This window comes from Rhinichthys klamathensis, unplaced genomic scaffold, assembly GCF_029890125.1.
Source record: "Rhinichthys klamathensis goyatoka isolate OS25496 unplaced genomic scaffold, OSU_Roscu_1.1 h1tg000032l_1, whole genome shotgun sequence".
Lineage (NCBI taxonomy): Eukaryota > Metazoa > Chordata > Actinopteri > Cypriniformes > Leuciscidae > Rhinichthys > Rhinichthys klamathensis.
This window is the reverse complement of record NW_026606581.1, coordinates 1,230,454-1,257,577: the sequence shown is the minus strand read 5'-3', so window position 1 is coordinate 1,257,577 and position 27,124 is coordinate 1,230,454. Positions and strand designations below refer to the sequence as shown.

The following is a 27,124-nucleotide window of genomic DNA, read 5'->3' as shown; positions in this document are numbered from 1 at the left end:
ATATATGAAACTGTCAGCACTGCAGTCGTGTCTTTTCATTTATCTGGAGTTTCACTGATAGGTCATTTCATATTTATGAAGTAATTGTGTGCACAAAAGTAAAACTTACTAAAGTGAAAAAAAAAAATTATATAAAGGCAACGTTTCGACCCTGCTGGGTCTTCTTCAGGCAAGAAGCTTTTGCCTCAAGAAGACCCGTTGAAACGTTGCCTTTGTATTAAATATGGGAGTTTAAAGCAGTGTTGCAGACATACATTTTTTTTTTCACATTTCATACATGTCATCTCAGGTTTCTTATTTCTATTATGGGATTCACTCTTTGAGAAGATGGAGAATATGAGTTTTGCACACTCTTTAGGATTGCACACAATCATCGTCTGTATACGCAAAATAAAAACGCAAAGGAAAAACGTTTACTTTGTCGTGTAAACGTACCATAAGATTCAAAAAGGTCTGCACACTCTAACAATGAAGGAAACCTACAATTGCGAGATAAAACCACTACTTCAATGAAAAAAACAGCAAATATTTTGGTCACATGTAATGTTTCTCAATGCCATTGCCTAATAAACAATACTCAGTGCAGGAGACATCTTAAAGGTGCTCAAAGAGATGTCACTCGTTTTATTAGGCTGAAACATTTTTTGGTCACATACTGAAAACATCTTATCTCTATCCGCTAGCTGCCTGTCCCTTGAACACACTGTAAAATAAAAACGCGGTCTCTGTAGACAGCCCAGGCTCAACAAGCGGCAAGAAAAACAAACTGGTCAAATCTGCACCAAGAAACATAACAAACAGTGTTCCAGCCAATAACCGACAAGAATGATTTGGGGGGGGGGGGGGGGGGGGGGTTTAGTGCACGTGCACATGAAGGGGGGTGTGGGGAGTGGAGGAGAGAGAAGCATGAAGAGGGAAGTTAGCTAGAGGAGAGATGTCCTAGACAACCACAATGGCTAACGTTAGAATTATAGTCTCTTGAATTTTGATATGGCCGACACCAAGACGACGTTCCGATGAACAAATAGCAAAGAAGAGGGAAAAGGAGAAGGAACGCGTGAAGTCCCGAATTTACATCGGAAAAGCCTTCAAAAGGTGGCGAGAACTCCGCCGTTAGAAGGGCTTCCAATCCAACATTCAGGTGACACTGTTTTTGCTGGACAGGTGGGTAAATCCAGTTTGTTTTTTCTAAATGGACGTTCATGTTCGCCCATCCAACACAAGGATATAATTAGCTAGAACTATGGAGTCAGTTCCAACCTTGGTGAATACAACATATAGGTTTCTAGCAGCTAGCGTTCGATCTCTATAGAGGGTTTTCAGCACTACACGTCATCAATCCGGAAGTCGGCCATTTTGGAGGCACTGAACGTAAACAATGCCACTGAACTGAACGGACTTGCATATTTGGCTGATTATTGCTGCTGAAAAATGGTTGTGTTTTGGTCTGTACTAATCGGTCGCACCGGGGAAAAACATTTCGAGTTCTATAGACTGACAAAAGTTAAAGAGAAGAGTGCAAAAACGGATGAAAGAAGGCGTTTGTGGTTGAAAGAGGCACAGCATCAGCCACATGTCTAAATGAAGCGTTGACTATGGCTAAAATGTTGACATAAAGTAGTTAACTATGTCTACATTCACACTGTCAGTCCAAATCCGATTATCTTTGTATCCGATTGGAATCTGAATCCTGTTCAGATCTGATTTGTGTGATCATGCAGCTCTTTGGCAATATGGCAATGACGTTGCGTTGATGGAGGGGTTTGCATTTGCAATAGAGATGTTGTCTTGTTTAAATTTTACAACATGGAAATGTGTATCCGCCGCGCTGGACTCCTGCGTCTCGAGCTGCTGCTGAACTGTAGGAGGCTGGTATATGCACAGCTTTTTTTCAGCGCCGGTTTCAAAAATAATAATTTTCTGCTTGTCCGGCACTTTGCAACAACACAGCCTTGTTTCGGCAACGACTGTCAGCATGTTCCCTATAACAATGTCTGACGTTTACATTTTACGTGGCGTGAGAAGGTCACATACCACACGAAATCCGATCAGAGGATTCAGACTGAAGCGGATTTCCTGATATGCGATTTGAATAGGATTTCAAACTACATATGGATGTATCTTGAAACGGATTTCATGTGCTTTTTTTGGACTGACAATCTGAACATAAGTTAGCCTATGTCGAGACTAGATATAGAAGGAAGAACGAGAAGCTAGCTCGTTCGCATCTTTACCACATATTAACTTTAGTTCGTCAAAATCCTGCGCTCTTTCCTGCTTACTTATGGTGCGTTCTATTATTTATCCGTGTCGGAGTTCCGACTAGGAAGACAGACGTTGCCTAGCAACATGCACCAACACGCCCCCTTTCCTCGGATTTTCCCGCTCGGATTTCGGACAACCGTGAGGACACCGAGCAAGAATTCTGATACGGAATCCAAGATGGCTGCTCCCTGTGTGACTTTAGTATGAATTGTTTTCATTGTTTTTGGACCGCTTTGGTTGTTTAAATGAAGATTTTAATCACTGGTATTACTGCAATACCTTACTGCGTCCGTATCACTGCCTGTGGGTATGGGAATCGGTCTTGTTGTGAGTGCAATATTGAATGAAGCCTTGTTTCAAACGGATGTTACTAACGTGGCTAGTGTTGCTAACAGAAGATAAACTAAAACATGAAATAAAGTGAAAATTTTAGAAGTTCAAATGGCTGAGTTTTGATAAGCGCCTGGTACTCGGCCAGTGCTACCATAGCAACAGCTTTCCGGGTGGCGTCCATGTTTTTCTCCGACTCGGACGCGCAAAACATACCAGAACACTTCAAGTGTGGAAATGGCGTCATATCCGAGGGCCGAGTCGGTTCGTTGACAATAATAGAACGCACCATAAGTCCTTCCCTTTATGATTTTGCAGCTTCCATGTGTTTTTTCCTGTGGTTTAGACATCATAAATTAGTGTAACAATGTGTTCAGTAGTACATAAAAAGTGCAATCCATGCTGTTGTTTACATCCGAGTACCTCCAATATGGCCGCGCATTCGGTTAACTGACCAAATCGTGACGTAGGTGTAAACCCTCTATCTCTATTGTAAAATGATCAAGCAAACTCACAGGGGGAGGGGACGGGATGAGGGAGGGTCGAGCTAGCCTCCATTTTGTTTGTTTCGTCAACAAGAAGTGACGTCACCCAACATCGCTTAGAGCACCTTTAACATAAGGTTTTGGTTATTCTTCTGATATTTCAAGGACTTACCCCCCAAAAAATATATAAAATTGATCACAAATTCAGAAAGTACATTATAACAATAGTTTAAGAGAAACATTAATGCTTGTAAACAACAAAAATCCCCAGGGAATATAGAACTGATATATGAAACTGTCAGCACTGCAGTCGTGACTTTTCATTTATCTGGAGTTTCACTGATAGGTCATTTCATACATATGTCATCTCAGGTTTCTTATTTCTCTTATGGGATTCACTCTTTGAGAAGATGGACAATATGAATTTTGCACACTCTTTAGGATTGAAAGGGGCCGGTACAATGAGATACTCTCCTGGTTCAAGCTTGAAGAATTTCATCACATGTCTTGCATTGATGAAGTTCCCACTACTTGCAATGGGGCGTTTGCGGTAGAAGAACTTGTCCGGGAGCTTCACATCTTTCATCTAAAGGAGAATTAAATATAAATTCAAGCAACCAGTTTATTTTGTAAATATCATGTAATTTAAGCATTTTAAAAGCAAAGTTTTACACTTTTGAGCTTGAATTATATTTTTACTTGCCTCTGGTGGAATCTGTTGAAGTAGAAAATAGAATAGCACACCATTAATAAGTGGAAACCAAAATTACTGTATTTTCTTTGACTCCAATAGAGTTATTTGTTAATACTGACCGCAAAAACATTGAAGCCGATGGCATAGTTAGAAACTTCACTTCTGTTTCTCTTCTCATGGTTCTGCATGAGGGACACCAGTATGTTTTCAGGGCACTGACCACTACATTCCTTATCAAGCTCTTCAATCCTCACCCGAAACTGAGGGTTCGTCCAGAAAGAGTCTACAAGACATATATTGAATCAGACATTTGAGGTACATGGAGCGCACACACACACACACACACACACACACACACACACACACACACACACACACACACACACACACACACACACACACACACACACACACACACACACACACACACACACACACACACACACACACACACACACACACACACACACACACACACACACACACACACACACACACACACACACACACACACACACACACACACACACACACACACACACACACACACACACACACACACACACACACACACACACACACACACACACACACACACACACACACACACACACACACACACACACACACACACACACACACACACACACACACACACACACACACACACACACACACACACACACACACACAATATGGCCAATATTATGCATAGACACCCAAAAAGCATGTTGCATGCTGTATCTAATATTTCTATTCATGCATGCTAGTATGTAATTGTATGAAATGCTCACATGCCACTCTCTCTCATTATATATTTTTGAGCTACCTTTATTATTGAGGCAGCCACCAGCTGTAGTCCCATCAACCCAGCTGTCTTTGTAACATGTGGAAGTCCATCTGCATTCAGAGGAACTGTCCAGAAAATCAGGACTGAGGCAGCAAATATCAATGTCTTCGAAATTTTTGGTGAAGTCCTCCATTGACATCCTGCAGTAAAATATGAGTTACTGAAAACGTCTCAGGTTACGACTGTAACCATAGTTCCCTGAGAAAGGGAACGAGACAATGCGTCAACGACGGTTTGGGAACGCCCCCAGCATGAATGCGTCTGACGCATCTATGTCAACTAGTCCAATGGAAAGAGTGACCCTCACAGGCGGGTAACATCATGACCAGGAAGTGATAAAAGAGCATCCGGTGCAAACCGGCATTAGCTTCAAAAATTGCCGAAGCAAGCCGATCACAGGGATGCAGGAAGTATGGCAGGGTGACGCATCGTCTCGTTCCCTTTCTCATGGAACTAAAGTTACAGTCGTAACCTGAGATGTTCCCTTTCGAGGGAACTCGCGATGCGTCAACGACCCTTTGGGAACGAGAATACCGAAATCGCCAGACTTTCAAATGCCTGAGTGTCAGCCTGTTGTCACACTGCACCAAGCACCTGGGACCCTGGGGCAGCATCCAGGTCCAAGCTGTAAAACCACACGTATGTGAGCGGTGAGGACCAGCCCGCCGCATCACAAACGTCTTGGAGAGAAACTCCACATAATAAGGCTTTAGAGGCCGCCATACTCCTCATAGAGTGGGCTCTGACCAACAAAGGGCACGGCTGCTCGCACTGGACACAAAAGGTTCAGCTTTTCCTGGTCCGAAGAGATAAAAGGAGGAGGACAGAAAGCCTGTAGCACAATAGGCCTCGGAATCATGGTCGGCACCTTCAGGCCTTTTCGGTTTCCCCCACTTGCCTTGAGTTTGCACCGGGGATGGTCAAGACATTCTTATATCCAAAACAGGGATACGTCCCTAAGGCCCCGTCCACACTACTGCGTTTTCGTTTAAAAACGGAGACCTTTTACTACGTTTGCACCTCCCGTCCACACTAAAACGGCAAAAACGGAGACCCAAAACGGAGAAGTTTAGAAACGCTGCCGATCCGTTTTTCGTTTTGAATCTCCGGAGGGCGTTTTAGTGTAGACGGGTCAAAACGGAGGACTTTAGAAACGATGACGTAGTAGAGGCTCACGCTCGGCTCTATGATTGGGTGTCATCAGTCATGGCATATATCTTTGCTAGCAGCTGTTGTACAAGTAAATTCTGAATTTTACAACGCTATAACTGCCTACATGCGCCGGAGTCAAGCTATTATTCGAGCGATCTGTGACAATTCCCGTGTGCAGCGGCGGCTTTGACCGTACATGGAGCGTCGGTTTGGGGTTAACCCAGAGCATGGTGGGATCATTTTATCAATGAAGTTGTGTTTACACCGGCACGCGCATGCCCAGTGTTGGTGAATGGTCACGTGATCCGCGTTTTCAGTCGTTTTAATGTGGACGGAGATCAATTCTAATACGCAGCTAAAACGCTGGTGTGGACGGAGATCGTATTCGTTTTAATTATCCGTTTCTGAACTAAAACGCAGTAGTGTGGATGGGGCCTAAGGTGCCGACCATGATTCTGAGGCCTATTGTGGTACAGGCTTTTCCTTGTCCGAAGAGGTAAAAGGAGGAGGACCGCCTCGGGTCGCCTTCAGTCCCTTGGCCTCAGCCCCTGCCTCGACAGGGTGTCTGCTCCTATATTCTGGCCCCCTGGAATATACACTACCCTCAGAGAGAGTATTTTCCCCAGGGACCACAGGAGGATCTGGTGCGCCAGTTTGCAAAGCGGACACGAACGCAGACCCCCCTGACGGTTCAGATAAGAGACCACCGATGTGTTGTCTGTCCGGACAAGCACATGATGGAAATGTCTCAACGCATTGAAGACAGCCATCATCTCCAGGCAATTTATGTGCCAAGAGAGATGATGACTCCTCCACAGACCCTGAGCCAAGCGGCCTTCCATTACCGCTCCCCAGCCGGTGAGGGAAGCATCTGTCGAGATAGCAACTCGATGGCAAAGAGCTCCCACCACCGGAACCTGGGTCAAGAACCAGAGTTTCCTCCATATAACCAAGGCGTGGAGGCACCGCCGTGTGATCTTGATCATACGGAGTGGGTTTCCCCTCGGGGAGAACCCTCTGGTCCTGAGCCACCACTGCAAAAGTCTCATGTACAGCAGGCCAAAGGGTATCACATTGGACGCTGCTGCCAAAAGACCTAACAGTCTCTCGAACTGTTTCACAGTGCGTGACTGGCCTAGCTTTAGCTCTTTCATGGCTGTAAGGATAGCAGCTACACGAGCGGGCAATAGAACGGCTCGCATCGTGACTGAATCCCAGACCACACCAAGGAAAGTGGTTCTCTGTACTGGAGAAAGCACACTCTTCTTGGCTCATATGCTCAGCTCATATGCTTGCCTGTACGTAGTATGCTGTATTAAAGAGTGTGTATTGAATTTTGTCTTTTAATATAACGGTCTTAATGCATTAAACCTCAAGCCTTTTAGAATGTCACAAAGCAAGTCCACTGTGGATTTGTTTATATTCTCTCTGGGCCTATACTCAGTCAGCTTGTGTGCATGTTGTCATTTTACTCCATTTAATCCAGCCAGGAGGGTGTCCAGGCTTTTCTGCGCTCTTTGTTCGAGTGTTTGTGCCAGATGGACATCTTTGAGTATTACTCCATGTCTATGTATTTTTGTAATGTTGTAGCCGTGAGTGTCCTGTTTAAGATGGAATGAAATTACAATTTGTGCTTTAGACACATAATGTAGCGAATAAATGTCAGTTTGAAAACACTGAATGGACCAATTAGATGTATCTGGAGTTGACCCTTTTCATTAACCATTTATGACAGTTAATGTGTCTGTCTCCCTTTTGCTATTTTTAGTTCTGTCAGGTCCATTAAGTCAAGAACACACATGACAATAAATGATTAGGAAATCGTATTGAATAAATTCCAATTCAAGTTGATAATTAAAATTTGGCGGTATGGCTCTGTTCAGGGAGTCCTCTGACCTTTCATGAGCACCATGAAATAGCAGAGAGTCAGAGGACAGCAGCAGCATTAGGGAACGCTCACAGTTTAGTACTGGGAGAGCAGAACTATTCCCCCCAAACAAACCATACCTGGCAACCTCTTGTGAAAAGACAAGAGATGGAATTAGACAATTAAAATGCTTAGAAATCTTATGGATAAATACGAATTAGTTGGCAATATGTTTCAGTTCAGATGAGCCTCCTGACCATTCATGAGCACCATGAATTTAGCAGAGAGTCAGGGGACAGCAGCAGCATTAGGGGACGCTTACATGATTTAGGACTAGGAGAGCTGAACTTTCCCCCCCAAACAGACCATAAAGCAACCTCCTGTGATAAAATAAATGAAGGATGAATTAGGGCCTGTTAACATATCGCGTCTTTTGCGCGCTCAAGTTCGTCATTTCAAATGTAGGCGCGCTCATAATGGAAGCGACGCGGTCGCGGTGTGACGCGCTCATTTTTTCCAAGCGCGTCCGCGCCGCATCGAGATAAAAACATCTCAACTTTTCAGAATCCCGCAAGCTCAAGTAGGTCACGTTACAAGAACCAAACACAGCAACGACAGATGCTTCCGGAGCGGAACTGCCCTAGCGCTTTGGAAAAAGGAGAACGCGGCACGCCTAGCGTTTTCAGGCGCTATATGTGAATGGCGCCAGCAGCCAGTAAGCGCATCCAAGGGCAATGTAACTAAGCAGAAGAAAGACAAGTAAGATTTAGCAGATGAGACTTTCTTTTAATTGACTCACTGAATAGTGATTGTCTTTTTAGAGCTGTGCCACAGCAGAAATAATTCAGTTTGCACCATGAATTGTTATTTACTAGCTATCTATCACTGCAAGCTGCTTGATCTGTGCTGTATAGTGCTAAATCACTGCATGTGCAACACGAGCAGTTGCCAATGACAACAGATAAGTAAACGCACATTGCCAATATGATCGCATAAGCCTAGCAAGGGCATTTAAATGAAAACGACTAGATAAGCCCAAGCACACGGATAGCATTAGCAACAGCATGGTGCCCATATCCTGATAGCTTTTAACAATGAGCATTAAAAAGAAACTTAGCTTAGCTTCGTGAAGACTTTCAGAGATGAATACATCGAGTCCTGATTCAATATTGCAGAGAGCGAGCAGCGATTGCAGAGAGCGAACTGAATCTGCTTAAATAGGGCGCCCTGATTTGAGCGTAGTCATTAGCAGCGAGGGGAGATGAACAGCAGATGCGCTGATGCAGCTCAGCTGAGCGATCACTAATGAGACCGCATAGTCGGCCGATAGCGTTAGCAGCATCTTGACTACCTGGTCTGCCAGAACTGACGCTGACGCTCAATTTCAAGAACGTTTCCTCTAAAAATTGTAATGTTGAAAATGTTTGGATGCAAATTATTCTACAGCGCATTCAGGAAAATCTGACACTTTTGGCAAATATTATTTCATGATAGCCCCTGTTAATTATCACAGTAAATCTTACAGAGTACAGGCATATGTAATTGTGAATCATTCGACTGCCATTGTAAATGCCACAGGCCTAAACTGTCTTAGAGTCAAGGATGCCTCCGATTTTGTAAATGCCCTTCTATCATCTGTTAAAAGTCCTTTTCCTTATCAAATTACTGAAATATGTTGATAAGATACATGTTCTTTTGTCTAATTATTATTAATATTATTTTAGCAAAGGGGGTTCCTAATGTTTTGGCTCATGGAGGATGCCAAAAGAGAGTATCTGTCGATCTTTTGCCAAATGCAGTGGAGGCTGCAGGCTGGTATGACAGTGAAGCAAGATCTTCATTGACACGAGTTTCAACTTTTGGGCAGAATCCATTTCAGTCACCAGAGGACCAGGATGCTGTGGAGAGGCAGTTTTCTATGCAGTGTCCTGATATTTCATCTCTTTTTGAACGTGCTGTCAATTTCCACCAAGAAAAGTTCCAAAATGCTTTGAAAATCTTAATTGATCTTGTTCGAGTTCATGCTTAAGTTTGCCTTACTGGCCTCTGAATTAACACAAAGCAGTTATTAGTAAAAATGGGGGAAACTGGATCAAGTTCCTGTGGAATAAAAAAATGTTCTTGATGGCATGCATTGTTTCTCGTTTTTATTGTTTGATTATACAGCCAGGACTGGACTTCCGTTTGGGTTCCACCCAGTAGGTGATCCTGCCTTTACACACACACACACACACACACACACACACACACACACACACACACACACACACACACACACACACATATATATATATATATATATATATATATATATATATATATATATATATATATATATATATTTTATAAAAAAACAAAAAACATTCATGGTATAATTATGTAATCTGCTTATTGTGATCCTAAATGAATACATTGGTATTCAATCATTATATGACTTGCCACCATTATGTTTTTTTATAGTTGTCACTTCACATTTAATAGCCTCTTAGAATGAAATTGCTATGCAAATTCACAGTGCCTCCTTTGAGCTGCATTAGACGGTGTGTACTGTACATCTAAATGCCAGGTCAGATGCTGCTTCTGTGCCACCTATACTGCAAAGCTGGGTGTTTGTTCATACAGAGTTCATCAGACAGCCTAAAGCCTCTTACGTTGTTGGTTTAAATTTTTTTTTTAAACAATTCGACATTTGCTCGCAATGTTTTTCTTTCAAAAACCACATTTTGCAGGACAATTGTCTATTACAGTATACAACGAAGGGTGCCAATAAATCTGTGGTGATATATAACACGCTTTAAGAAAAGTTTATTTTCATCACACTGTAAAGGAAAAGCAGATGTGTTTTGCCACATACATATTACGTGTGTTTGTTTTTATTTATGCTGTATTATAATTACACTGGGTCACCAAAGGGACAGATTGAAATCACTGTAAATTAACACATCCTTCTTGACTCTTCAACCGAGTGTAATGGTATTTAAGAAGCCTTTAACATTATGTGCTCAACATTAAATCTGTAACATGTAGCCAACATTAAGAATAGGGTTGTGCCGGTGAGGAAATTTTCCCATTGATTAGTTAACTTATGACAACACCAGTGTTATTTGTTAATCTCTTCTGTAGATTTTGATCTTTATAAGTTGTTATGATGATATATTGTTAATTAAAAAACAACAATAAAATATTTTGAAATCGCCCTTTAAAACGAAAGGCTCGGTTTGTGGTTCACAATTATTTGATTAAAAACAACAAAAACAATACAACAAAGACAAAGTCACTTATATTAAACACTTTTTTAATTGTGTTTTAGTTAACTGAAATTATAGTGCGCTTTTAATTGCCTCCGCTATCGTCCTGTCAATCATTCTCGCGGGTCGAGGCTATGATTACAGTTTCAGTAAAAAATGTATTTCACCATCATCTGTACCCACCCTCAGCCGATTGGCATTACAGTATTTGCAATCACAATCCCGTGTCAAAACGGAGCGTATACTGTCTAAAAGAAAAGTTCTGACTGCTGACTGAACAATTTGTCAGTGAGCCTCTCGCCGCTGTCAAGCGCAGCTTTACCAAACAGATTTAACTCAGCACAGCTAAATAAAACGGGCTGGTGGCAGACTAATAGGCCTATTTAATATTTCTGATATAAAGATTTCCGTGAAACGCGTAAAGTTGCTCAGAAGAAAGCCCAATAGGACCTGCCCTGTACAGTTTAAGAATCGGTAGCCATAGTAGAGGACATTTTGTTGAACAGACCTGAGCGACGACTGATGACGTCACATGCTTAGATTTGCTTGACCAATCGGCGGAAGGGGGGCGTCTCAGGACCGCCCACATGTGGAAAATGAATTTTGAAGTCATTTATCCGTTTTTTGCCTGTGAACTAAAAAAACGGAAGAAAAAAAAACGTTTTTTTTTGAAAAAACTAATAAAGGCGCCGTTTTCTCGTTTCTGCTTATTTCGTTTCAAATTGGAAAACAAACTATAAAAACGTACACGGACCTTCCACGCTGCCAGAAAATCTACTGAGGGAACCAGCCTCTGGGAGCTTGAAACATACCGGCAGGAACTACCTGAACTGACTGTTTTTGAACCCCCCTCAGAGGGTGCGAGTCTGACGCAATGTCGAGTTGACACTGCGCCAGAGGCTCGCTGGAAACCGCTGCGCCCCGAAGCACCAAGGGTGGCAGGGTTGGCAGAACGGTCCCATGAGGACATCGAGATGGGACGGGCACCGTATTCTGAGGTGTACACCGCCCCACCCCGGTTGGGGCTGCCCTCACAGGTCTGATGCCAGTGGCGTCAGGACCTCTTCTTTTGAGCCGAAGCCTTCTTAGCCTGAAGAACGGTCCTCAGATCCAACTTAGACTTCGAAGGCTTCGGCTGAGAGTGCTGCGTCTGTTTCCAGTGTTTTTGTGGAGAAGCACGAGATGCAACACTCTGTTTTTGTTGAGCACGATATGAGGAGCTCGCTGCTGCGGCTGCTCACGCCCAGCAGCCCCAGTAGGGTGGACATGGCGAGGGAGAATTTTTTTAAAAGCCTCGGATTGTTTCTTGGCCACCTGGAATCTGTCGACGACCATGCTTACTGCATCGCCGAAGAGACCAGAAGGATCCACTGGAGCATCAAGGAGGAATGCTCTGTCCTTCTCCTTGATCTCAGCTAAATTCAACCAGAGGTGTCTCTCAGTAGCTACAAGGGCTGCCATAGACCGCCTAATTGTTCTGGCAGTCTCCTTTGTAGCCCTGAGAGACAGATCTGTGGCCCGACGAAGTTCGCAAACCTCATCGGGCCCAACTCCGTCACTCCTATCCAAATCCCCCAGCAGGTCGGCCTGATAAGCCTGCAGAACTGCCATCGCGTGAAGCCGTATAACCCTTGCCCACTAAATTAGATGGTGTTTTAAGAGGCTTCGTGGGCAAAGATGAGGCCTTCAGAGACGATGCTGGACTGGGTGACAGATAACTCACGAGCGTCTGTTCAGCCCGGGGCATCGACTCATATCCATATTCTTTCAACCCTTTTATTCCTGAATATAAATTAACTTGGGGGCTAAATAATCGTGATGAATATATCTTATTCCACGATCTAGACAGCTCACTGTGAAGATCAGGGGAAAAGGGAAGGCCTCGTGGTGGGGGTGAAACACTAGATGTAAGGAAGTGCTCGTCTAATTTACTTTTGGGACGAGCGCCCCTTTTCTCAGCTGGCCAGTCAATATGTAATTTATCTACTGCCTGAGTGATCACCTCCACCAGCTCCTCATATGCGGGGGAAAGAGGTGGCGAATCTCCTTCCCCCATGTGTATGCTTTCACTACCAATGCTCAACACTTCTACCTCCTCGGAGCTAGAGCACTGAAGCATTGGGCTCTCTCCCCGGGTCGAAGAAGCCGCAGAGCGGCCTTCCGACACCAGAGGGAGAGCGCTGGATCTTCCAGATAAGGAAGGAGAAAAGGCCCTCGGACCCGTCTCCAACCCCTCTGAAAGATCCTTTTGCGATCCCCAGGAATGCATTCTCCGTGCTGCCTCGGCAGCAGTGGGTCCTGGACCCCGAGGATCGCGAGCCTGGCCACTTTCCTCAATAAGAGCCAGGCGAGAGCGGAGCATGCGAACCGGAAGCTTTTCAAAGTGCTGGCAATCAGCCCCCTCGAAGGCTGATACCCCATGCTCCACTCCCAAACAAGCTACACAAAGCTCGTGTTTGTCCCCACCCGTTAAATAACGCGGGCAAGAAGAAGCACAGAGTTTGTATAACTGTTTCGCCATCCTTTCGAAATATATATAGATACAGACAACAGTAAATAACACAGACAGTAGATTGCTTGCTGAGGCAACAGAAGCTAATGCCGGTTTGCCCCGGATGCTCTTTTATCACTTCCTGGTCATGATGTCACCCGCCTGTGACGATCATTCTTTCCATTGGACTAGTTGACATAGATGCTTCAGACGCATTTACGCTGGGGGCGTTCCCAAAACGTCGTTGACGCATCGTGAGTTCCCTCGAAAGGGAACATTTGATTTATTAATGCATCAAGAGATCATATCTGAAAGTACAGTTAATGCTCACCAGAACTCTCCGTCATTGGCCAAAGAACGACACCTGGTTTGCTCCTTCTCACTCACTTTGTCCCACAACGATGACCTAAAGTTATGCAAAAGAATACATTAAAATACTGTATGGGGTTATGCTAACTGAGAAATTAGCAGCAGCAAATAAAGAGGAAAAAAACAGATATACTTTTGAACTGAACGTACAAGCTTCTGTTGTAATTAGTATTTCTCTAAAAGGGTATAGTTGAATTTTCAATCGCACAGAATTAAATAAGATACCAAAAAGAATGGAAATAAAGTTAGCAATTGTACCTCAGAGTCAATTTAAAGTCCATTTAATATTGTTTAACCGTCTTTTTATATTATCAAACAGATTTTTCTCATTTTAACAGGCTGAAATGTTTTAAAGTGACCATAGCACAAAACATCAGAATTCATCAATTCTGACTCTTTTTTAAGTAATGTATGTTTGTGCTTTGTTCCCCACCCAAATGATGTCATTTCCCAGAAGATGATGTCACTAAAGAACTGGCTTTTGTTTTATTCAACAAAAGAGTGACTAAAGGCAACAAAAGCTCATTCATTCAAAATATCCGTCAGTGAATGAGAGAGAGAGCAGTGACCGTTGATGTAAGTCATGCAAATTATAAAGCAACAGCACTTGACAACCTCTAATGATTTAATGTTAGTGTGAACATTCCTTAACAAGACTAGACAAGATTTTAAACTAGAAACAGAAAACGTGTTGGCCATTTATTTACACGACAACAGGGGCTTTTGAGGGCCTGTGCAAGTTTTTGAAAACGATAATAACAAAAATAACAAAAATGCAAATTTGTGAAACCGGTGACGTCATGCGCATTGATATTATGCGCATTTAATCGTTTTTGCGGATCCATGTGAATGGTAACACTTTTGACCACATTGTCGTCTGTACGCCAAAAAAAAAAAAAAAAAACTTAAAAGATTTAAACTTTTAAAAGTAAAAACTTTTACATTTTTAGTACATTGTTGATGTTTAAACTTACTCTAAAATTCAAAAACAATGAAGGAAACCTGACAATTGCGAGATAAAACCACTACTTCAATGAAAAAACAGCAAATGTTTTGGTCACATGCAACCTTCCTCATTGCCTAATAAACAATTCTCAGTGCAGGAGCCATCTTAACATAAGGTTTTGGTTATTCTTCAGATATTCAAGGAATTACCCCAAAAATATATTTATAAAATTGATCATCAATTGCTATCATCTTGATTGAAATGGAAAAGAATTTTGCATTCATGGGGACTTGACAAAAATAGCAGCTTTCAAAAATGGCAGCATCCATGCAAACCAAAGTAGTGGTATTATTTAAAATTAATTATTAAAATGTTGATGTTTTGATTAAAGAAACCTAGAAAAAAAACAATATGGCATTCAGCTTGGTGAGCTTAATATTTTATCTAATATACTACATATATGATAAAATTACTTTTAATTACAAAATTACTTTTAAAGATTTACAGCTAACTGAAAAAAGTTATTTAGCATACTAATAACTTAATACAACTCTCAAACCTCATAAAGACTTTTTATTTATTTATTTATACCTTAATATAATAGTCATGAATCATCTAGTGGTACAAACAAAGAATGACGCTTGATCGGTGTTGTGATTAGTGAACCTATAATTTCATGACTCTTACTTGTCACTCCAGTCACCGGTCCACTCGCCTTTTCCCCAAGGGTTCAACACTCTCACCAGCTGAACTGTTTTTTTTTGGCATTGTACCTATAGAATACAACATGACACGACACTTTTAATGCAAAATGCTTGTAATAAAAGTCTTTCAAACCTTAGTGTGGGGTACTTGCTTCTTCTGTTGGATTTCACCACCACAGTTTTAACACAGAATATGCCATTTCACCAGGGATATTGTGAAATAACTTATTTACCTCAGGACTTATTATTTCAAGAAACTTCTCTTGCAAAATCACAGGCTTGACGTAAGAGATACACAGGAATGAATGCAAACTGAACAAAGGACATACCAAAGTGTGGAGCTCATGCTGAATACAGCTGAATAGAATTAGTAAATAAATACTGTGTCCACAATAACAAAAATGGTTAATATGAGAAGCAAGTATAGTTGTAGTTCAGGGGTGCTCAGTCCTGTTCCTAGATCAAACCTGCAGAGTTCAGATCTAACCCTGATCCAACACACCCGTCTGTAATTATCAAGCGCTCCTGAAGATCTAAAATAGCTGGTTCTGTTGTGTTTGATCAGGGTTGCAGCTGAACTTTGCAGGAAGATAGATCTCCAGGAACAGGATTTGGCACCCCTGTTGTAGTTAAACACCTGTCTTCTTTCTATAAAAATCAATCTCAGGCTTATTAAAATTTTTCCCAGGTGGTTACATGTGAAGACAGGTCCCAGAACAGAGCCTTGAGGGCATTACTCAGGAATGCAACACAAAGTTAAAGTCCAGGAGGTTTTAAAACTAAATGGACTGGAAATGATGCAATGGAAAAAGTGATGCTCCTAGAACATATTCAGAAAGTTGCTAGACAGCAAGAATTTTACGTGTTTAACCATGAACCATGGTCCGTCCTATCTATCTATCTATCTATCTATCTATCTATCTATCTATCTATCTATCTATCTATCTATCTATCTATCTATCTATCTATCTATCTATCTATCTATCTATCTATCTATCTATCTATCTATCTATCTATCTATCTATCTATCTATCTGTCTGTCTGTCTGTCTGTCTGTCTATCTGTCTGTCTGTCTGTCTGTCTGTCTGTCTAATCTGATGGCACTGTAATCTGACATTTGATTCTGTGCAGACTTACCTTGTAAACCCCAGTCACTGTATATGCATGGCCTTGAACAATGCCATTGGGTAATACTGTGTTTTCAGATGTTTTCTGATATGGCATGAAAAACAGACATTGAATCAATAATGCTGCCCGGTGAAATATGTATCAGGAAATAGGAACAGATTGTTTTATGTACAGCTAATGCTCTACATTGTTTCCTATATCTTACATTTTAGAAATGTTCACTAGTAATTTGTATTTAATTGAATATTGAAATCTTTAATGCAAAATACTTCAGTGACAGAGCTTTAGCTGGACATAGTGATAACAACATCTATCACGGTAATGAAAGGACAAGCCTAAGGTCACTGCTTACCCCCAGAAAGGTGCCACAGGCCATCAGAGCCTTTGCTTTTGCTGCACGGTGCATCAGGCTCCACAAATCAATAGAGGTTGTTGCTGTTTCATAGTGCACGTGGACGCCACCAGTGAAGTCCAACAGCGCCTCAGACACAAGACCAGCGTGCATGTCAGCATAGGAGCCGCACACCCTGTAAAAGGCATTCTACATTTCAATATACAGTGGACCAACAAGCCTTTAATGATTGATTCTGTGGGATTACTCAAATTGTTGATAATTAAAATAGACCAGGGGTGTCCAATCCTGCTCCTGTAGGAACACTGTCCTGCAGAGTTCAGATCCAACCCCAATTAAACACACCAGCTAATCAAGGTCTTACTAGGCTTACTAGAAACTTCCAGGCAGGTGTGTTGAGGCGAGCTGGAGCTAAACTCTGCAGGACAGTGGCCCTCCAGGACCGGGTTCGGACTGTTATCATTGTGACAATGTCTAATACTTCCATCTGTAAGGCAACCAGGGTACATAAAAAAAAAACATAAAAAGGGCCAAAATCTCTTGTAATTATAGTTAAATAATATTTGGTAGCACTTTAAGTAACACTTTATTTTACAGTGTCCATGTTACATATGTCACATGTACTTACCTGTCATGCTGCCATCATGTCCTTGATTTTTCCTAGTCTTGTGGCAGGATCATGACAGACCCATGTTTTGTGTACAAGCGCATGGTCTGTTGTTTGGGCCATGTGCTTGTGTTGTCTCGTTATGTAACTCCGCCCCCTTGTTACCCTTGTCTTGTCATTATAGAGGGTATGCGCATGACGTCACTGTCGGCCGGAGTGAATGCGATCACGCCCACAAGTGGCAAAAAGACTGAGCGGCAGCATTTGTTTTCAGCGTGAACGCCGTGAAAATCACACAAAACACATCTAAAACGGGAAAGAGCTTTGCGATTGACTGTACAACTAGATTTGACCAGAAATCTGAGGTACTGTATATTTTTACAGACTGCAAAAAGCTACAGAACAGACTATATTCTGCATAATTGGATGTTTTTAAATAAACACTGACAAAAAACTATACAAGTTTTAGGGCTGGACGATATGATGATATACAGTATAACATTAATCTAAGTGATCACTCGGATTTAGACCTATCTATATTGTATTTATATAAAACGTTTACAGGCAAATTGTCTTCATTTATTTCCCCGGCGTCGAAATCAGGCACATATAAATGTCAAGAAACACGATTCCTGGCTGCATGTCAATATCCATGGATCACTGGATCTTTGATAAGTTGTAAGGAACATTATATCGACTCCAACTTTTAGTTTAAACTGATAATAGTTTGTTTTACTCGCGTTAACGCAGTTTCCCCTATTAACTCCAGTCACGCAGCAGCTCTTCTGCCACTCAGTCCCGCTGAGGGGGGCGTGTTCCGGCGGGGAAGTGACGTTAATGCATTCCCTCTATTGTCTAGTCAGTTTCACCTGTCCTCGTCATTAGTGTTCCCTATTTTATCCCCTCATGTTTTCTGTCCTGTGTCGGTTCATTGTCAATCAATGTGCAACCAGCCTGAGTTTGTACCATTGCTGAGAGTTCGTTGTCAAGTAAGAGTATTTTCTAAAGAGTTGTATGTAGTATATCCTAGTTCTCAGTGTAGTTATTGTTTTGCTTGTTAGTCAACCATCCTTACCTCTGTTTTACCCCCTCGTGGGTTTTGTTTTCTCTATTTTCTGTTATAAATAAACCTGTGTTTGCATATTGTCTGCAATTGGGTTCATCCATCCCCATCATGACATTACCATAGTAATAACAGTAAATTATGCAAAATTACATGCAACTAACCCTCAACCAAATCCTATTCCTACCCTAACCCTATAGTAAGTACATGTAGTTGCTTAATATTACTCAGGACTTAAATGTAGAATTACACTGTAACAATGACACTGTAAAACAAAGTGTAACCAACTTTATTTACAGTCTTGTTCCCCATGTACACACATACTTATTATAGCAATTGCAATAACTAGGTAATAACTACTAACCCTGAACCTACCCCTAAACTTAACATTTACCCGCATGTAGTTACCTTATGTATATATATATATATACACTCACCTAAAGGATTATTAGGAACACAATACTAATACTGTGTTTGACCCCCTTTCGCCTTCAGAACTGCCTTAATTCTACGTGGCATTGATTCAACAAGGTGCTGAAAGCATTCTTTAGAAATGTTGGACCATATTGATAGGATAGCATCTTGCAGTTGATGGAGATTTGTGGGATGCACATCCAGGGCATGAAGCTCCCGTTCCACGACATCCCAAAGATGCTCTATTGGGTTGAGATCTGGTGACTGTGGGGGCCATTTTAGTACAGTGAACTCATTGTCATGTTCAAGAAACCAATTTGAAATGATTCGAGCTTTATCACATGGTGCATTATCCTGCAGGAAGTAGCCATCAGAGGATGGGTACATGGTGGCCATAAATGGACATGGTCAGAAACAATGCTCAGGTAGGCCGTGGCATTTAAACGATGCCCAATTGGCACTAAGGGGCCTAAAGTGTGCCAAGAAAACATCCCCCACACCATTACACCACCACCACCAGCCTGCACAGTGGTAACAAGGCATGATGGATCCATGTTGTCATTCTGTTTACGCCAAATTCTGACTCTACCATCTGAATGTCTCAACAGAAATCGAGACTCATCAGACCAGGCAACATTTTTCCAGTCTTCAACTGTCCAATTTTGGTGAGCTCTTGCAAATTGTACTCTCTTTTTCCTATTTGTAGTGGAGATGAGTGGTACCCGGTGGGGTCTTCTGCTGTTGTAGCCCATCCGCCTCAAGGTTGTGCATGTTGTGGCTTCACAAATGCTTTGCTGCATACCTCGGTTGTAACGAGTGGTTATTTCAGTCAAAGTAGCTCTTCTATCAGCTTGAATCAGTCGGCCCATTCTCCTCTGACCTCTAGCATCAACAAGGCATTTTCATCCACAGGACTGCCGCATACTGGATGTTTTTCCCTTTTCACACCATTCTTTGTAAACCCTTGAAATGGTTTTGCGTGAAAATCCCAGTAACTGAGCAGATTGTGAAATACTCAGACCGGCCCGTCTGGCACCAACAACCATGCCACACTCAAAATTGCTTAAATCACCTTTCTTTCCCATTCTGACATTCAGTTTGGAGTTCAGGAGATTGTCTTGACCAGGACCACACCCCTAAATGCATTGAAGCAACTGCCATGTAATTAGATAATTGCATTAATGAGAAATTGAACAGGTGTTCCTAATAATCCTTTAGGTGAGTGTATATATATATATATATATATATATATATATATATATATATATATATATATATATAACCAGTGCTGTCTTGGGTAACTACACTGTAAGTACACATTCTGCAAAATCAATGGTACCCTAATATTTTATGTTCAATAAACAAACATGCTTTTATACTATGAAAGAAGAATCATTTTAAGAATAAACCTACTTGGCATAAGCTTTCTCCAGCAAGGCAGGCCAAAACTCATTGGATGTTTTTGAATGAACAAAAATGAGCTTGCCATTGATTGTTGGCAGTTTGTCATCAATGACAACGTCAATCCATTTCCCAAACCTCCAGAACTATATGAATAAAGCAGAAGGCTTAAGGACTGATCATTTGATTTCAGAAAATGTATTTAAGTCATTTTGAAGAAGACCAAAGAACTCACTCTAAAGCGAAATATCCCTGCATAATCTTCACCAAATGACTGGTCAACTGGCATGACCTGGTCCATGACATCCTCCTGAAAGGTTAAAGCTCCAACTGAAGCAAGAAACCAGCAGTCTCCTAAGGTAAAAGCACAAACATTAGTAAAAATAGAACTTTTATTGAGTTAACAAAAGGCAAACTATAGAGTGATGCTATTTACTGCATAGATACAGTATCATTCAAAACCAACACTTACTGGAGTATATAAATAAACACAGATATAAACATACCTAAATAAGATCCTTGGGAATAGTCAAACCTGGAAACCCCCTTAACAATGAGTTGAGGGTCTGCCACTATTTTCTAGAGAGAGAGAATAATTAAATGAATACATTATACAATGAAATTTGCCCTAAGGATTTGGGAACACCAGTAGACATTTAGACTCTTATTATGTATTTCGAATCGGCTTTCAAGACACTTAAAGGCACAGTACGCCTCTAGTCTAGAGATCCTGTTTCAAAATAATAACAAAGGCGTAGCTTGATGATGCCGTGACTGAAAGTGGAATCATGGGAGTTGTCTTCTTCACCTCCACAGCTGATGGAAAGCAATCCAACGGGACTAATGATTGAGCTAATGTGTTCATTTTATTAACATTACTGTGGTATGAAGAAGTGCGGGGCCGAGAGCCGTGAGCCGTGGGACATTTTACCTTGCTGTTTTTAGTTACATTTAAAGTGTACCTCCTTTCTGAACTTAAACTTTGTTACAGTTATGTTGGATCACTTAAAGGTGCTCTACGTAACTTTTAGCGGCCTCTAGTGGTGATGTTTCAGATTGCAACCTAATTTTACAAGAGCGCTCGTGCTCGAACTCATAGACAATACCGTCTATTACGTAAATATCTCGGCGAATACTTGACGGATTCGGCGAGCACCGAGCTCGTTGGGACCATCTAGTCGAGCTGAAAAGAACCATATAAGTTCCATAGTTTTTGGTGGTGTTTTCGTGGAGATATTAGCAGAAAATCATCGGGCGCGCTGCAAAATTGCGGACGCCGGTGACGTCACGATCTCAGAAGAAAATCGCTCGTATCTCTGGAACGCAAAGACCCAGATAGCTCAAATTCGGGGGAGGAGGTCCCAGGGGAACCCTTGCCCGAACGCTAGAGTGGCGGGCCTCGGGGATGCCCCCTACCGGATCGCCGTTCGCTGGGACCCCCGATTTTGAACGGCTATAACTCGGGGAGCCGGGCGAGTTGGACCTCGGGGGTGGGCTCGTTCGAAAGGCCCCTTCCAGCACTACGAACGATTAGAGTCTTGGGAATATTGATCAAAGAATGACTGAGATATAAGCCAAAAAACGTGCGCCTTTAACCGGACGTAACTCCCTGACCGTCTACAATAGACTGTATATAAGGAGAGAGGCTCGGGAGCGCGCATGCACGTCACATCCGTTGGATTTCGCGGTAAATCCGACCCGGAGACTTCACATAGAAATAGGAATACTGGCCTTCAGAGGTAATAGCAAAACTCGACAAAAGGATCATTTTAATGTGTGATTACAACCCCTTCACACACAGGCAATAAAAAAAGGATTAATTTTAGTAGAAAAGTTACATAGAGCACCTTTAAATTCCCCAAATTTTATTTAAAATAAAATAAAACAGCCGCAAGTGCTGAATTACTTCTCATACAGGTCACTTTATCTGATAAATTAAAAATGTTGGGTAACACAGCGCTGTTTTACAATCTTACTAAAATACATTTGAGTGTGTTGAAAGTTATGTTAACGTTACTCTGTGCGTTCGCTCGGTGGCTGGTATGAGACACTTGTTGCACATTGCAGCCACTTAGATCGATATTAGAATATCATATTATTAAAAGCTGTTGCTAAATGACATGCACTTAATTTTAAAATATATTGTATGATGGAGAAAATGCTGTACTGTTACTACAAGCTCTTTTTGATTATGCCATGTTAGCCACTTGACAAAATAGCATTGTCTGTGAGTCATGGTACAAACATGTTGCACGCGGTAAATCAAGAAAACAAGAGATTCAAGCAATAGGACTAAAGAACTGTATAACAATTAGTTTTCTGTCAATAAAAGTATCCAAACAGTTGCTCACCTATCTAACAAAACTCATATAAAAGCATAATAATTATTAAACACATAACATAATATACACATTATATATTAAAGCGTCTTATACCGGTGATATGGATATGTCATTCACAGACGACATAATGACACGGGCCGTAACACTGGTTAAAATACCTGATACCTCTTGATTTAAACATTTTTGGAAACATTTGGGATCATGCAAGTTCACGTCAACAAAATATATAACATTGTTTTAGTGATTGTTGGACATTTTAATCCAAAAATCGTACATATTGTGCCTTTAAGATGCCTTCCCACAATTGTAAATAAAAATATGTTGGGAAATGCTACAGATAAACCTGTTCTTACAAGCCCTAAGAGACATTTTGCAACATTGATGATGACAGGTATATTCAACAAGTTCTTTTAGATCTGTTCAAACAATAATGTCTATATACTCTTCTTGAAAGTTTCTGAAGGTCTGAAGATGGAAAGTCAATACAGGACTTACTGATGGCCTCAACCATTTGATTTGTTCCATATCCAATCCAAGTTTCTTCTTTGGGTCAATGGAGCTGCTGTCTGAAGGGAACTTCTCATCAACATATCTCCTGTTATTGGTGAAGCAGCTCTTCTTCAACTCCTGGTAGTCCTGATCCAAGAATTTCAAAGGGACGTCAAGAGTGCCCGTTTTGTCTCTTGTCGGCTGTTCATCCCTGGCTATTCTGTTCACACGAGGTGGTGGCATTTTTACAGCTGTAAAAAAAATATATATAGAGAAAAACAGATAAAAGTGTCACATCTATCTTGCATCTGTTACTGGTGAGATGACACAACACTATGCTATAATATGTTTTGTTTCCAAAGACCTAAAAGAGATAAGAGACTCTAAGCCTGTTAGACCTGTTTGGGAGGGAAATCTTGTCCTTTTGGAAGACACATCTTGATAGCTTTTAAAAGACTTACAATATAATTAGTGATTAAACTCAGTTTTTATGATATAAATGATATACTTCACCTCCAAGGATAACAACTCACCAAATTGAGCAGTTTTCTCTTACTAGGTTTGACCGATTCTCTTTGTTCTGCCCTAGGCTCTGGAATTCCGTGCTCAGAGCGAATGATGTTTTCAGGAAGGGTGTAGAGCAGTGTGTGTGTTTGGTTTTGCTCAGGCACACTATTACGTAAATTCCAAATTCCACCCACCTGTGCAGTTGTGTAACAGTTCCACCATATATAGCCTTAACTCTAAAAAATGGAATATGCAAATGAGCACGGAAAGGGCTCAAAAACTTGTCTTTTTAAGATTGTTGCTAAGCCAATTAATGTTTTGACGAAAAGGTTTGTGTGTTAGATTGGTTGATAAGATCACAAAAGAACACACAATGATGACCATAATTATGAACAGTAACTAAGAACATTGTGGCATCAGTCTAACAACAAACTACATAAAACTTAATCTATAGAAATAAACTTATTGTTAGACAGTAACATTCCAATCTTTTTTTCTTTCTTTTTTTGTGGGTGGGGCAATTATAATTCAATAGAATACTTATTGTTGTGTCCTGCTGGAACAGGCAAGTAAAGCTCTTATCCATTTAGCTTTTTCTGACATGATCATTTAATTTGAAAAGAACAATGAATCAATACTATAGTCATATAACTGAAACTTTTCCGAAATTAACAGAAAAATAATTCCACAAGCAATACAATAGAATATTTAAACTTTTAGAGGAACCACTTAAAGGTGAACTAAGTAACTTTTTTACCTTAACCGAACAGCTTTGGAGTCATTGTAATGTTTATATTACTGATTTTGTGTTGAATGGTGGTCGTCTCGCACCCCCCTGGTACCTATGAGCCGCAAAACCACCCTTGCAACTTTGGGCCGGCGAGCCGCCGGCCTCAGTGTTAGGAAGTATTGTGTGATATCCTGATATCAGGTCTCGCGAGGTAACGAATTGCTTTACGGCAAAAAACAGATCTGATAAAATTCTGATAAAATGAGCATCAAACAGAAATAACCCAGCGCCGTATATATGTGGTGTTGGGCGCGCGCAGCTCTTAAAGGGGCCATACCTTCTTTCCACTCGTTACACCGTCCATCCTACTGAACAGGTACCGTGTACAGGGGGAGGGGATCCGGCCGTGAGTGCAAGCCATCTCTGCGTGAGTACTATTCACGACAGTACAAGTACTCCACAGCGACTCTAGGGGTCGCTGTTTGACAAAAACGGAATTCCTACTTAGTGCTGCTTTAAAACAGTTTTATTCAATTAGAGCTACAAGTCCAAGAAAACACATAAACCTTTCCTAGTTTTGATATATATTTTTTAATAAGTCAAATTCTTATCCTCAATGAATTAGGCTATGTTGCCCATTAAAGGGTTCCCTTATCGAATCGGTCCCTCCATTTTCCTCGAAATACTGAACCCTGATTTGAATAACTCTTTTGCTTGCAAATAGCCAATGGCGCCCATGCCCTCGCCTGATTGGCTGACAGCCTCCAACATAGGTGATGTCCGGCACCAAAAACCTCTAAATCTTTCTTCTTCACCTGGATACTGGTTTCGCTGTAGACTCACACAAACAGAGTGGACAACGTGGAATTATCCCCTCTCGCGTTCCGGCAGATTTTTTGCTAGGAACCAACTAGAAATGTTTCTTTGCTGCATGTGTGGTGGACCTATCGACTTCCATAATCAGTTATTCTGAAGGATATTGAAATCATATAGTGCATGAAAACATTTTTAACTCCTGCTTGACTCAGACACACACAGACATCAACAATCAGCATATGATTCTCAACAATGGTGACAATCAAAAGTTTCATGTCACAATGCATGCTGGGTTCTAGATTAGTATAAAACTTCCAGCATGCACTGCAGCACTACTGCATGAATAAAAAAATATATTGCCACCATTGTTGAGAGACATGTGCTGCTTTTTGATATCTCTGTGTTTCTGCAAGACAGTGTAGCTTTGTTTCTTTGGTTGTACATGATGTGTTAAAGAAAATTAGTCACAGTGGTGGTAATGTAACACTTTTGATACAGCATTAAACTCTGAAGGAGATTATATAATTAGCCATATAATTATTTTGTCATCATCATCATCATCATCAGTCGAGCTGGGCTAGAGATCGACGAGAGGTTTCCCTCCTTTCGGTTTCTTTTGGCCAGGCGCGGCAAAAAGACAGTTCCATTGTTTCCGGTTCTTTGCCAACTCGCTGATTTCCTTTTCGCTGAGAGTGATCATGCTTTTTTCGATGATGTGGCATGATATTTGTTCGCAGTACGATGTTCGTAGTGCCCCGCGCCTGTTTGTTGGTTTGATCTGTGACTCATATAAGATGAAACGTTTGACCGGTTCGTCTTCTGCCATGCGAATGCATCGTTTAAATGTTCATTTGTGATATGATCGTTCTTCTGGTCCACACCAAGCATGATGCGGTAACAATTTGTTGCATATGCGTCGAGTCGATTCGCTAGATGTTTAGTGAGGATCCATGTTTCGCAGCCATAAAGCAAGATGGAAATGCAAGCGGCTTTAAAGAGTTGAATCTTGAAGTTGATCTTGGTCTTGGGTGCTTTTAGGATGGACTTAAGTTTGTGAAACGCTACCCAAGCGAAACCGATTCGAACATTAACGTCTTTGTTTGTTGATCCTACGTAGGAGCCTAGGTATTTGAAATCATTTACGATGGCTACCTCTTGGTCATCCATCTTGAGTGCGGGAGCAGGGGTAGCATCTTTCTGTATGTTCAGGCGCATTTGCTTGGTTTTGTTGATATTTATCTCTAGGCCTACTTGGCGTGCTTGTATTTTGAGTGCGGTGACTTGTTGCTCTGCATTTCCTTCAAGTAGGGCGATATCATCGGCAAAAGCTAGGTCATTCACTTTGTGACTTAGCACGCGAGTTGATGCGCGTAAAGTTCTGTAACTTCCGTCTGTTTCCTTGCCTTTGTGTGCAAGATATCCAAATTCGTTAGCTGATAGTTTTGAGACTTAGTCGATGACTATGATGAATAAAAATGGTGCTAAGACATCACCTTGAAGTACACCTGTTGTGATTTTGAATGGCTCGGAACATGGCCTTGCAGGTATACTTGGCTTTTCGAGTCATCATACAACACCCGAATTGCATCAACGATCTTTGCTGGAATGCCATAGTGTCGGAGAATGGCGAACATCATTTCTCTGTCGATTGAATCGAAGGCCTTCTTGAAATCGATGAATGTGATGTAAAGTGGGATATCTTGTGCATATGCTCCATCCATTATTCGTCGAAGAATGTGAATTTGCTGGATGCAACTGCGGCCTGTTCTGAAGCCTGCTTGGTTCTTTCTGAGCATAATGTCGATGGGAAGACGAATTCGATTTAAGATCATGCGATTGTACGCTGCAATTGATGTCAGGGTGATTCCGCGCCA

The 27,124-nt window shown here is 41.5% G+C and overlaps 1 protein-coding gene across 1 annotated transcript; it reads right to left on the bottom strand.

Moving 5' to 3' along the window:
• Nucleotides 1-3,390: 3,390 nt before the first annotated feature.
• On the bottom strand, nucleotides 3,391-23,874 carry LOC130080222 (calpain-1 catalytic subunit-like). Its single transcript, XM_056245527.1, has 13 exons — nucleotides 23,731-23,874; nucleotides 23,204-23,448; nucleotides 20,873-20,945; nucleotides 20,602-20,720; nucleotides 20,379-20,512; nucleotides 16,882-17,056; nucleotides 16,539-16,613; nucleotides 15,385-15,470; nucleotides 13,714-13,788; nucleotides 4,604-4,764; nucleotides 3,894-4,057; nucleotides 3,784-3,795; nucleotides 3,391-3,666 (listed from the first exon to the last, which is right to left on the bottom strand). The coding sequence occupies exons 2-13, from the start codon at nucleotides 23,438-23,440 to the stop codon at nucleotides 3,433-3,435; spliced, it is 1,545 nt and encodes a 514-aa protein (XP_056101502.1). The 5' UTR covers nucleotides 23,441-23,448; nucleotides 23,731-23,874; the 3' UTR covers nucleotides 3,391-3,432.
• Between the last annotated feature and the right edge of the window lie 3,250 nt (nucleotides 23,875-27,124).